General features: G+C 42.2%; 2 protein-coding genes across 4 annotated transcripts in view; one reads left to right on the top strand and one right to left on the bottom strand.

Moving 5' to 3' along the window:
* Nucleotides 1-3,700, top strand: part of fanca (FA complementation group A) — a 34,886-nt gene extending 31,186 nt beyond the window's left edge. For both annotated transcript variants that reach the window (XM_076075690.1, XM_076075696.1), the window contains one exon: nt 73-3,700. In XM_076075690.1, coding sequence (XP_075931805.1) covers nt 73-221 — 149 coding nt within the window. In that variant the 3' untranslated portion in view covers nt 222-3,700. The remainder of the gene's footprint in view (nt 1-72) is intronic.
* znf276 (zinc finger protein 276) lies at nt 812-10,833 on the bottom strand. 2 transcript variants are annotated; one of them, XM_076075720.1, is made up of 12 exons: nt 10,697-10,833; nt 9,688-9,999; nt 8,935-9,250; nt 8,799-8,839; nt 8,296-8,691; nt 7,969-8,044; nt 5,529-5,612; nt 5,296-5,415; nt 5,062-5,137; nt 4,545-4,662; nt 1,913-2,012; nt 812-1,726 (listed from the first exon to the last, which is right to left on the bottom strand). In XM_076075720.1, the coding sequence occupies exons 2-12, from the start codon at nt 9,932-9,934 to the stop codon at nt 1,435-1,437; spliced, it is 1,866 nt and encodes a 621-aa protein (XP_075931835.1). In that variant the 5' UTR covers nt 9,935-9,999; nt 10,697-10,833; the 3' UTR covers nt 812-1,434. The 2 variants fall into 2 exon arrangements, with proteins under 2 accessions (XP_075931835.1, XP_075931824.1); XM_076075709.1 differs by having other exon boundaries at nt 8,935-9,253.
* Between the last annotated feature and the right edge of the window lie 2,087 nt (nt 10,834-12,920).

A 12,920-nucleotide genomic window follows, 5' to 3' on the forward strand; every position in this document is an offset into this window, starting at 1 on the left:
ACAGCATTCACTCTACTCTCTGTCTTCCGTGTCATCTCTCTGCTGATGGGTCTCCCCCCCCCCCCCGTCCAGCTGGAGTCCCAGTGCGCAGACCTGGACCCCGAGGTCGCATCGGCTCTGTCCGTGCACCTGGACCCTCACAGCCTCAGCCCAGAGATGGACTTCCTCTGAAAAAGCTGTGGCGTGTCTCTCCCCCCCCCCCCCACCACTGTCTAAAGTGAACAGGGACACTAAATCTTCTCCAGTCCCTCGAGCTTGGGAGTCCTCCACAGTAATATTTTTTTTAATACATAATGCACACAGGATTTTATTATACACATGAACATCAGAAGCCCTTTCAGCTGTTTACAATACAGATATAAACTCTTAAAGAGTGCTTAGTATTGTAATAACTTAATAAAAAAACTGATCAAAATCATTCTCTGTGAGGTTACACAGCGAAGTGCTTCACGTATATCCTGGTAACAAGAATAGTGCATTGTGGGACGTGTGACTGCTACTGTGTACTTCAGCTATGAATTAAAACCAGTCCACAGGCGGCGTTAACATCACCTTTATGCCAGATCTGTAACAGAGGTGGTTGCCGTCTTTTCGAGTTCTAATCCTTCAGATTTTAATTAAATCCGACCATATATGCCATTTATGGCCGCCATATTTTTCACTCTGTAATTATGTAGTTATGTTAATTATCACACTCAAATCGCCCACCTACGAATGTGGGGCTGACCGGAAATGACCTGTGCTGCTAATGCAAACCCAACATTACTGTACCCTCTGCTGCTGCTACACATCATTCAACTGGCAAACAAACTAAAAACAAACACTGGGTGACTTTTATTGTGAAGCAGTTACAGAAAACGCAGTCACCGAGGTTGGGACCGGCGGTGGTCATTCATGAAATGGCGAAAAAGCAGCTCTCATTTTTGGGCTTTTTAAAATATTTTTTTGGGACAGCGGATCCATTATTTTATTTGCGGGCTCCAGTTACGCCAGCTACTCGTATACCTGCGGTTCACACTGAAAACGCCCCACTTGTCGACCCAGAAACTTAGATCCTCAATGCCGCCGGAGTGTCAGCCTGCACTGCAGACAATGTCAATGTCACATGTGGAGGAAAGACTTGTGGCAAACGGTGGTCGGAAGATGTCCTGACGATGAAATAAAAGATGACGTGTGGAATGAAAACTGAAGCGCCCATAAGATAGTAATCATCAGCAGATTGGTCAAGATCTACCAAAATGGAACTTAAATGCTGAAGACAACAGTTTGTTGTGATGACGCATAAAGCTGCTATGTTGTAGAGAAGTGAGTTAACCATCAGTATTGCCCAGTCCATGACACTGAATGTGAAAACCACAGTACAGGTTTTCAGAGCTGGGGAAAATCCCACAGTTCATGTGTCCCCGTTCAGCAGATCTGGACCCTCTCCCTCCGTCATCTGTCCTGGTCTTGCTGAACCACCTCTGCGGTCAGAGCGATGGTGTGCAGGTCTGAGTATGATGGTGGCAGAGACGGCTGCTGCTGCTGCTCGTGGCTGCTGCCTCTCTGAACCTTGGCCTGAATGAGCGGGTGGACCATGGACATGTGGACGTTCAGGTTGTGGGCCTTCTCGAAGCGCTTCCCGCACATCAGGCACGCGAACTCCAGGTCGGCCTCCGCCTTGTGCTTGGTCATGTGGTATTTCAGCGACGCTCGCTGGCGACACTGGAATCCGCACACCTCACATCTGAAGGTGAAGAAATATATATATATATATTTTAAACCACAGTAATGTATAGACCAGTTCACGGTTGTTAATTCTAAATGATCAACCAAAAATCTAAATGCGGTGCCGGGTCAGACTTATGCTTCATTTTACGTCAACTACTGAACAGAAGTTTGAAAGCGGGAAAATCACATCATCTATACTTACTGAAGTGGCTTGGCCCCTGAATGTCTCATCTGGTGAACTGAGAGGTGTTTCCTCTGTTTGAAAGTTTGGCCACACTGGTCACAAATGTAGTTCCTCTCCTCTGGAAACATGCAGATGACAAACTTCAGCCAAAATACACATTAACCCTCTAAACCTCTGATGGAAAAGCATGTTTTCTTTAAACAATTGCCAAAACTACACCGTTTATCACCATTTATAAAAACCGTCATCAGATTTTCAACTTTCGGAGGGTTCTTAATAAACACATCATGCGTGACGCATCAACGCTTTAGGCAGAAAACACAACCGAAACAGCTTAAAATTGTGATATTTCACGTCTCATTTAAAATACCGCCCCGAATAAACCTTTTGCTTTAACCAGATCCTGTAAAAAACATTACATTTGGGCTCCTCAGTACAACTAGGAAGCCACGATTGCCTCGGCTGAGACCAAAACTGGCGTGACAAAAATTCCGTGGAACTTCGAATGAACTGCAGGCTGCTGAGGAGAGGCTGTAAAACTTGAATAGCTCAATATATACAGGACTGTCTCAGAAAATTAGAATATTGTGATAAAGTTCTTTATTTTCTGTAATGCAATTAAAAAAACAAAAATGTCATGCATTCTGGATTCATTACAAATCAACTGAAATATTGCAAGCCTTTTATTCTATTAATATTGCTGATTATGGCTTACAGCTTAAGAAAACTCAAATATCCTATCTCTAAATATTAGAATATTTCCTCAGACCAAGTTAAAAAAAAGATTGATAACAGCAAAACAAAATCAAACATTAGAAAATGTCCATTAATGCACTCAGTACTTGGTTGGGAATCCTTTTGCACGGATTACAGCATCAATGCGGCGTGGCATGGAGGCAATCAGCCTGTGGCATTGCTGAGGTGTTATGGATGCCCAGGATGCTTCAATAGCGGCCTTTAGCTCATTTGCATTGTTGGGTCTGGTGTCTTTCAGCTTCCTCTTCACAATACCCCACAAATTCTCTATGGGGTTCAGGTCAGGGGAATTGGCAGGCCAATCGAGGACAGTAATGCCATGGGCAGTACACCAGTTACTGGTGGTTCTGGCACTGTGGGCAGGTGCCAGATCATGCTGGAAAATGAAATCCTCATCTCCATAGAGCTTTTCAGCAGACGGAAGCATGTAGTGCTCTAAAATCTCTTGGTACACAGCTGCATTTACTCTGGACTTGATGAAACACAGTGGACCAACACCAGCAGCTGACATGGCTCCCCAAACCATCACTGACTGTGGGAACTTCACACTGGATTTCAAGCAACTTGGATTTTGCTCCTCTCCAGCCTTTCTCCAGACTCTGGCGCCTTGACTTCCAAATGAAATACAACAATACAATACAACCCCATAGAGAATTTGTGGGGTATTGTGAAGAGGAAGCTGAAAGACACCAGACCCAACAATGCAAATGAGCTAAAGGCCGCTATTGAAGCATCCTGGGCATCCATAACACCTCAGCAATGCCACAGGCTGATTGCCTCCATGCCACGCCGCATTGATGCTGTAATCCGTGCAAAAGGATTCCCAACCAAGTACTGAGTGCATTAATGGACATTTTCTAATGTTTGATTTTGTTTTGCTGTTATCAATCTTTTTTTTAACTTGGTCTGAGGAAATATTCTAATATTTAGAGATAGGATATTTGAGTTTTCTTAAGCTGTAAGCCATAATCAGCAATATTAATAGAATAAAAGGCTTGCAATATTTCAGTTGATTTGTAATGAATCCAGAATGCATGACATTTTTGTTTTTTTAAATTGCATTACAGAAAATAAAGAACTTTATCACAATATTCTAATTTTCTGAGACAGTCCTGTATATATATATATATCATTTTATTAACTCTTGTGGCAACTTGGAAAAATGTTGAATTTATAGATTCCATTGTTTGCCAATTTTTGTAAAATAAATTATCAAATAAATTGAACTTGTTATAAAAAAAAATGTTTATGATTTATGGCATGGTAACTGTGTCGTACTGCACAAAAGACATGTTTGTGCTGTTTCCATAGAGGTACAGGACTGTTTAGAGTTCAGAGGGTTAAAGGCTCTTAAAAACCCTTTTACAGCAGAAGTCATCGAAAATATGCGCACGCATGTTGGCAATAGAAGTGGCGTTTTGCTCCAGCCGTCAAGAGGAATTGGCAAACTTTAAACATTGAATTAAAACGGTTAGCATCAAAATGTCTGGTTGAATCGGTTTGCCAACAGCGGACTAAAGTTCTCCAGAACTCCCGACAGAGCAACAGGTGTTTCAGTTTAACGAGTGGCCGTGTTAACTCGTGCCTCTCAGCCGAATGTGTTCGTGGTTGCTCGTAGTAACTTCCGTTAATGGTTAGTATTTGTAGATTCCATTTTGAAAGTCATAACTCGGATGAGCGTTGTGTCACTAAAAAGAGAATAGCTGGTCCACCTCCAAAGCCAGCGCCGCCTTAAGAGCCCGAGCCAAATTAGTTGCTAACTTCCCCTCAGTTAACTGAGCCGAGTGATCAACATCTTCGTTCAAGGATCGCCAATGTTGCGCTCAGTGAAGCCGAGTTCACCCGAAGAGAGCCGGACGGAGATGAACGACACCCTTCTCTCTGTTGAGCTCACCTGTGTGGATGAGCTTGACGTGTCGCTGCAGGTAGCGGTCGATCATGAAAACCTTGTTGCAGCCGGGATGAGGGCACGGCCGCTCCTTCACCTCCTCGTGGTGCTCCTTGATGTGCTTCTAAACAGCCCCCCATAGGAAAAGACAGTCATTTATAGATTTATTTTTTTCCGCGGACCGTTTCTCCTCCATTCGACCAAAGCCTGGTCGATACTGCGCAGACTACAAAGATACCAAAATCCTGTTTTGCATATGACTGCAGAATCAGTTTATAGAGATAAAACGACTGAAACAATATTGTTCTTGTTCTCTTAACAAGTTATGTCACATCCACATGCATCCAAATAATGATGAAAAAAGTGATACATTTGTATATTAGTAATAGTATATGTATTTTTCTATACACCATATGGCATATCATTCTTTTACTGTACTGATGCATTCCTTATAGTAACATACACACAGTCACTGATGCAATTAATAGCATGTATCACTTAAATAACAGAAATGAATTCTGACCTTCAGACCATCCGGAGCTCTATAGACGGCGGTGCAGCCCTGATACGGACACTTGTAGATGTTGGGCAGCTCCTCTCTGAAACAAGTAGTTTGTAAATGCACGTGTATTCTCTCTTATTCTTTTGTTTTATATAAAATGCTTCCAACTGAGAAACTACATATTTAAATATGATATTTAACTTCTGCTGAATGGAGGATGTGTAGTAAAGGAAATGGAAGACTCAAGCTGTGTACCCTTTCGGTTTGAGCTTGTTCTTCCAGCCGGGTTTGGGTCCTGGTTTTTTCTTTATTTTGGGCTCCACCAGGGCCTTCGTGCTTCTTCTTCTCTTGTTGGGGACGGTCACCCTGCGAGCTCTGGGACACAACAGTTCATTTAACACAGTACCTAGGTCTCTGTCACAAGTCAACTTTCAGTCCGTCTTGGCTGTTTAGAAGACCAACTTTTGCTGAAGGACACCTGCACCCACCTCTTGTCTGAGTAGGGCTCGAACATCTCGTCGCCTGATAACCCTCCTTTTCTGCTCTCCTCGAAGTCATCCTCGGAGATGAACCTAGAGACACACACAGGTAGAGTTCTTGTAGAAGTTCTGGCCTTTTTATCAATCTCAATCTGATCACATTAAAGGCCGCAAAGCACCCAAAAACTACAGATGTGGAGGTTTTCTCCCACAAATGTGTGGTTATAATGGTGCTGTCCCATCCAGCCCGTTTGGATCGGTTCAAATTAACTCAGATCTGTTTGCCCGGTTAGTACGGTCCGTTTGGGCTGGTGTGAAAGCTGTCAATCAAACCCCGGTGTGGACCATAGACTGTATATAAGAAGTGAGCATGGTCATGGGGAAGTTTGTTATTTTGGCCGTCGCCATCTTGTTTTTTTGCAACCAGTGAAAAAAAGTGATGTAGAAACGCTGTATACGGCTCTGATAACGCCCTCTCAATCACAAGGTAGCCCCACCCTTAAGCCTACTCTGCATTATGGTCTGTTTTACTCTAAATGGACCCTAATTTACGAAATGAACATCATGCTGAATTAAAGAAGACTTGAAACTAGAGATTGAGACCATAAACTCATGTTTACAATGTTTACTGAGGTAATAAATCAAGAGAGAAGTAGAGTCATTTTCTCATAGACTTCTATACAACCAGGAGTCGCCCCCTGATGGAAATGAGAAAGTGACAATATAAGCCACTTCCTCATTGGCTTCACTTCTCAGAACCGGAGGTTGCTGCCTGGTGCGGACCAAACAACTGCTTCCAAGCGGACTCTGTGTGGTTTATTTGTGGCGTGAAAACAAACCAACCATAGGGTTTTATAATAGCTGCTATGGGACTTTAGCATGATTTGAAAAGATAAATTACTAATGAATCTATCAGCCGAACTTATCTGTATTTAAGGCCATGTATATGAGTCAGCGCGGGTATTTTTGAATGATGGATAGGTCAAAAACTGTTCTCCATTAAAAAAGTCTCTGACAGTGATCCCACAGTAATACGCCTCATTTGCGTGTCTGTGAGCTCCCTGACGTTCGTCATCTTGGAGCACGTAATGGGACTTTTGTACAGACCTCTCTCTACTGTTATTCATTATAACATGCGGCCGGTCTGCAGCCAAATAATGCTTATCATCAGTTATTAATCAAAGAACATAAATAAACTAGTGCTGGGCAACGATTAAAATATTTAATCGCGATTAATCGCATGGATTTTTTGCGATTAATCGCATTGTTATGGCAAAGTTCAATAATGAATTCAAAAGTAGTGTATTGCGCACTTTTATTTAAAAAGTACTGCTATATGAACAAAAGGGCAATAACATTTGGTTCAGGAGATGCAGGTAGCATGTTTTATACTTAATGTGAATATAATTCATACTTTGTTGGCATCTTATTCTGAAAACCGGATGTTCGTCTGAATAAACCGGATGTTGTCTCACGTTAATGTTTCCGCTAACTTTCAAAGTCCTTCGCTCGCTCCGATCTGTGCCGTTTAAATGCGTTTACCGTGAATTTCAGCATAGAGGTGCACTAAAGTGTAAGTGTCTGCTGAGTTGACCACGGAGATCTGAGTGTCTGCTGACTTTACCGCAGCGATGTCCAGTAGTGTCCAGGGAGAGCAACAGCTGGTGCAGCTTCTCTTTCTTTCTGCCCCCCCCCCCCCCCCCCCCTCGACCAGAAGCAGAAGTCGCCTTTTCTCTACGGCAACCCTGAAGGGACATATCATCTCCAATACAAAACGATAAACATGAGACAGTCTGTTACAATAATAATAAATTAAAAATACGTACCTGTTTTTTTGTTTTATTATTATTATTTTTTTCCCCATCTCAAAGGCTCAAGGACTACACACACACGTATACACACAAGCACGCACGCACGCACACAACTGACTATAGGATGTTTTCTGGCTTTTATCTCACTGTTCTTGTCATCCTCTTGTTATGTCTATGTATTGTCTCTTGTCTTTCAATAAAAAATAAAAATAAAAAAAATAATAAATTTAAAAAATGCGTTAACGCATGATAAAATAATTGTCGGCGTTAATTAATGAATGCGTTAATTTCGCGTTAAATTTGCCCAGCACTAAAATAAACACATCACAAGTATTAAAGTACTGCATTAACTTCTGCCAGTCATTTGATTTCTCAACGTGGGTCCTGATGATGCAGGGTGACAATCGCCAAAACTGTCCGATCAATGAGTTACCTGTCCGTCTGTTTACGTCACGTTTAACCCTCTTGGTTCGTTGGGTTGGGGTCATGCAAGAAGTCAGTGTGAACAGGAACCGGACCAGAACTAAAACAACCTATCATTTTTGCCCACTTGGTCCGGACCCAAACTACGGGTGTGAAATCACCCACCAGACGAGAGGAAAGACGGAATCAGATGAGGAAGATAAACTGTGTCTGACCTGTCGGACAGATCGCTGTCAGCGGCCCTGTCCTCCAGCTGGACCGGAGAGAACGCCCCCCCGGGACCTGTGAAGTCTAATGGAGGTGAAACCACAACCGTGTCAATACAAGGGTTCATACAGACGCCACACGATCATCTGTGTTAGCAACCGCAGTAGAAGAACAGGTTATTGACATCTCTGCTTTACCGGTTCATGAAAAATACTCTAAAAACATCCATCACAGATCCTCAGAAAAAAAGAAGAAAGAGGCAGCCATTCAGACATTTATCTACAGCAGATTCTGCTTCAAACCTCCTAGGGACAACGAGAGCGATAAACAGTCACCTGTGTTGCCGGTCCAGTTCACCAGCGCTGAGCTCTGAGTCTGTACAGGAAGTGCAGGTGGACTGTGCTGAGCCAGAGTGCTTATACTTCCATTCCCGCTGGGCTGCCCTTCTTCATCTTCCTCCTCCTCCGACATCGCTCTGTCACCGTTGCCACTAACCAACGCCCCACCGTATAAGTCCATGGCGTACCCAGGGTTGGCGGCGGCAGCGCACTGGGCGTCCATGACATACCTGTGGCCGTCGACACAGCTCCAAACGGCCTTGACGGAGCCCCAGCACCGGTCCTCCAGCACCTCCCTCAGGTTGGGGCAGGAGCGGCAGGCCTCTCCGTGGTGGTGGGCCCAGGACACCAGGCTGTGGAGGCACTCGGGGTCTGAGGTGAAGGACTGTGGTGCTGAAAGGAGAACAGCAGAATGTCCCCAACAGAGTAATGCGATGGGTTAACTTGTGTTTCATGTGATTTCTGGAAGCAAAAGCAAAGAGTTGAAAGCTTTTATTTACTTGTTGAGGCGTGGTTTACCGAGGCCTCTGGACACTTCTTACTGAAATAGAAACAAACGGTTGTTTGTATTTGTAGATTTTTCTGCCTGAACAATTGAGAATCTTTTTTTTTTTTTTTTTTTTTCTTGGGACTCACCAGCTTTTCAGGTTCTCTTTCCCAACAGGTGGGAGGTTGACTCTCTGCAGAAATCTGAGCAGGATGCCGTGGCACTTGTAGAATTTGGAGTGGCATTTCTTGCAGATGAACTCTGACAAGCGGGGGTCGCGGTCCAACTGGACCCCGACCAGCCGCTGGAAGTCCGTGTGGAACAGAAGGGGCGACTGGGCCGCCGCGTCCGACTCATCGTCGACGATGCCGATGGAATCCTGAGGCCACTTGTCGAAGGCGTGCCGCAGGCTGCGCGGCGAAAACTTCCCATGGCAGAGCCGACAGATGGCCGTTGACAGTCTGCCTGCTGGGAAAAGTAACAGGTCAGTGTTTCTTTTAACTGCCATGAGCCAAAAAATCTGCAAATAGAAGCTGATGGGTCTCCAAGAGAAAACCGAGTCAAGTAGCGGATCCGTAATGAAAAGGATATCCGAGCGAACTCCATTAAAATAAATCTGCAAATTACACTTTACTTTGTCTATGTCAAATGCGCGCACAAAACATGGCTGAAGACATTTAATTTAAATTAAGACTCTTCCAATAAGCATACACTTAAAAACTACTCCGATTTCCACCGTTTATTACCACACACATGATTATGGTGATAGCAGAATATTGCGAGGGAACAGAAAGAAAAAGCCGCTATACTTATTAATTGCCTTCTTATTGAATGGGGTTTGGTGTGACTTTCTATCTCAAGAAGACAGAACGCAAATATAAGGGTCTGGCACTGACACACACCTGAAGCTCTAGACTTGCTCTCTGGATGTTTTTGTGAGTCGTCGGCTGCCGTCACACTGCAGACGGCGGTCTTGTCCTCTGCGGCAGCGTCATCGTGGTAGAAACTGTCCGAGGTTGCAGGGACGGTCTTCCGAGGTCTCCCTCTGTTTCCAGGTGGCCTCTTCTCCTCCTCACTGACGCTCCCCGTTGTCCTGCTGCTCTGTCGCGAAGTCTCCGACGACTTTGGACGTCTGCTTTTCTTCTTCATAGTTAGTTCTAAACCCGGACTCTTCAGCAGCTGATCCCGGTGATGGAGCCCTGCTTCCTGTGCCACTGTGGAGATTTAAAGAGCAAGCCAATTCCAATGAGTTCCTATCTTATCAATTTCTGCAGAATAAAGTTATTTAAATAATGCCTAATCTTAAAATGAAAGCTCATGTTATATTAGTTATATTTATATATGTCCAACAATATTTTCTTATTTGTCTTGGAGCAAGCTACTATTTCCCAAATCCTACGTGCAACAACATACGTTCTTCCTATTTTAAACATTCATACATTGATTCTAAGTTCAAATGTAGTTTTGGTACGAGCAGCATTTACTCATATAAGACATCACTCGGTCTGATTCCTCTATTCTTTGCCGCACCACTATTTATTGGGGACCATATTTGCAAATCCAGTGCAGTTTCATGAATATGATATGACGTAACAAAGAACAAAAGTGGATTAAAAACAAATAACACTAGTTGGAGTTGCATTCAAAAACCGTGCTGACAGTAAATAAGATAAGTATAGCATTTCAACATTGACGTCGTTGTATTTCAATTGCTTTTCGGTAAAACCGACAGATTAAAAAAAAAGTCTGGAATATTCTAATTTTGACGTTACGACATAATTTCTGAGTCGCTGTTCATCTCAACAAGATAACGTTAGCTGGTTAGCCTGAGTGAGCCTGCTAACGTCTGCTAGCTAGTGTCAAAATGTCATGTCGGCGTTCTGAATGGTGCAGCCCTGCGGCACAGCCTACCGTCAGACTGTCTGAATCCGAGCACCTCAAGTGCATGTTGTTTTTGAACATAAAATATGTTTTCATGGGCCTGAACACAGCTCTGTGGTCTCAACGCTGCTCGGCTCCCAGTTGTAAACACTAGAACCCGGAAGTGCTAATTTACCGGAACAAAACGCAGGAGAAGATATGATACAGCGCCACCCGCCGTCCATACAAAATAATGTAACCAGTGAAATACAACTAACATGACCAACATACTTTACATATTCAATGTTCCAAATGAATGCATGTAGAGAGTAGGCTTTGTTATCTTCATGGCATTATTAGCTGCTGGAAAAGCTTATCATGAATGGCTTCATGCAGACATACAGTATGGAGGATGTGATATTAACCGGCTAGAATAAGGCCGAGCTCACAGTTTTATGCTCCTTTATGCTCGTTGTGGCAATCTGAAATATATTATTTTGTATGTATGTGCACTTGTGTTAATGAATAGAAATAGACCCTAATAATGAATGCAAATGGTGTGTATAGAAATACAAAGATTTTGATTGTCGTCTTATTTTTTATATTTTAAGATCCCCCAGACATGTTTTAAGACATAACAAATGCTCTGTTTTCTTTAATAATCTATTTCAGTTTTTTTCCTCAATGAAAAATCCATATTCTATGAATAGGATATTTTTTATTTCAAAACTTTAATTATCATGAAATGAATATAGTTTGAGAAAAAAGCAATGGTGCTCAGTAAAGAAACAGTTTCTCATAGTAGTAACAATATTTCAATATATAATTAATATATATGTATATAATCACATATATATACATATGTATATATATAATCACACATATATATATATATATATGCATATGTATATATATGTGCCTATGTATATACATGTTTGTATATAAACTGTATGGTTGCAAATGCATGCACAGAGGTGATGTAAATGGGTCACAGATGCACTGCTAAACCTGGGTTTGTGCACACGTCTGAAAACAGCTGCGATAAGATCTTGTGAGCATCGTGCTGTCTCCATCACTTCTGTCTGCACCGCACAGGTTTGCATAAAGGGGGAAACTGACTCGTGATGTAGAGAAACCAATATCATGTAGTGGTTGTTTTTTGTGTTTGTATTTATTTATTTTATTTTATGTATTTATTTTCTAACAAAACCCTGAAACCCTCAAAAACCTTTTTTTTATTATTATCTTCTGCATTTTTGTTGTTTGTCAATTTGCTGTGTGTGCGTGTGTGTTTTGTATGTGCACTGTGTCAGACAGAGAGCTCATGAACATAGCCTGCACTTTTCCATCACAAACAACCAGTTTATTTTCAAGAGACAAATGCCACCTGGACATCTGCTCCTATAAATGTATACAAACACACCAACCCCCACACATTCAGTGTGTTTGGGTCATTCTGTCATGCAGGAATCTTACTTATCATATTCCAATCTATAACATGCTCAACCCTCTAACATGGAGGAGAAATACAGGAGGTAAACAATTCAGATCATCATATGCTACACAAAAGTACTAAGAGGAAGATTTTCTAGCTGCATGTAACAGTAAAGATAATCAAATAGAGTTCTGTGCTATACATTGATGGAGTAATTAGATATTTTGGGAAAAACCGCTCATTTAACTCTTGGCCAGGAAACAAATAAGCATGTTTCCCAAAAATGTTTAACTTGCTTTAAGAAATGGTGTTATTTGGGTTGTGAGTAATTTTGTTCAAAGTCATGTTTCCACACGGGGCTCGACAGTATTGCCAGTTTGCCATTGACAACCATTTTGAAAACCTGGCACCCAATTTTAGGCATTTGATCCCCATCAGTGGAAACAACTTTTGAATACATTTCTAATATAGTTGTTGCATTAGTGATATTTAAATATTGCTGGTTACAGTCAGAACCAGACAACGCTGCATGTGTGTTGTTGGTTCGTTTACGATGAGTTTTTTTGACTGTGAGGAGAAGAGTTCGACTAACTAGGGTTAACTTTTACGAATTAGCACATAACAGGCAATGGCGGACTTCAATTAAAAGAGACGCAATCTGGATAATTCTGAAGATTCATCTCCATTTCCACGTAGTTATTCATTTGTTAAATTTAGTTTCTCTTCTTGAAGAGATGTGGCAGGTCATCCTATCCTTATCCTTACGACACTTAACACATTTAAATGCTGTTGACCTTGATTTAACAGATATGACCTGATGAATGTAAAATGGCTTCTCTT

Source organism: Anarhichas minor, unplaced genomic scaffold, assembly GCF_050575085.1.
Source record: "Anarhichas minor isolate MPS153535 unplaced genomic scaffold, ASM5057508v1 ptg000005l, whole genome shotgun sequence".
NCBI classification, from domain to species: domain Eukaryota; kingdom Metazoa; phylum Chordata; class Actinopteri; order Perciformes; family Anarhichadidae; genus Anarhichas; species Anarhichas minor.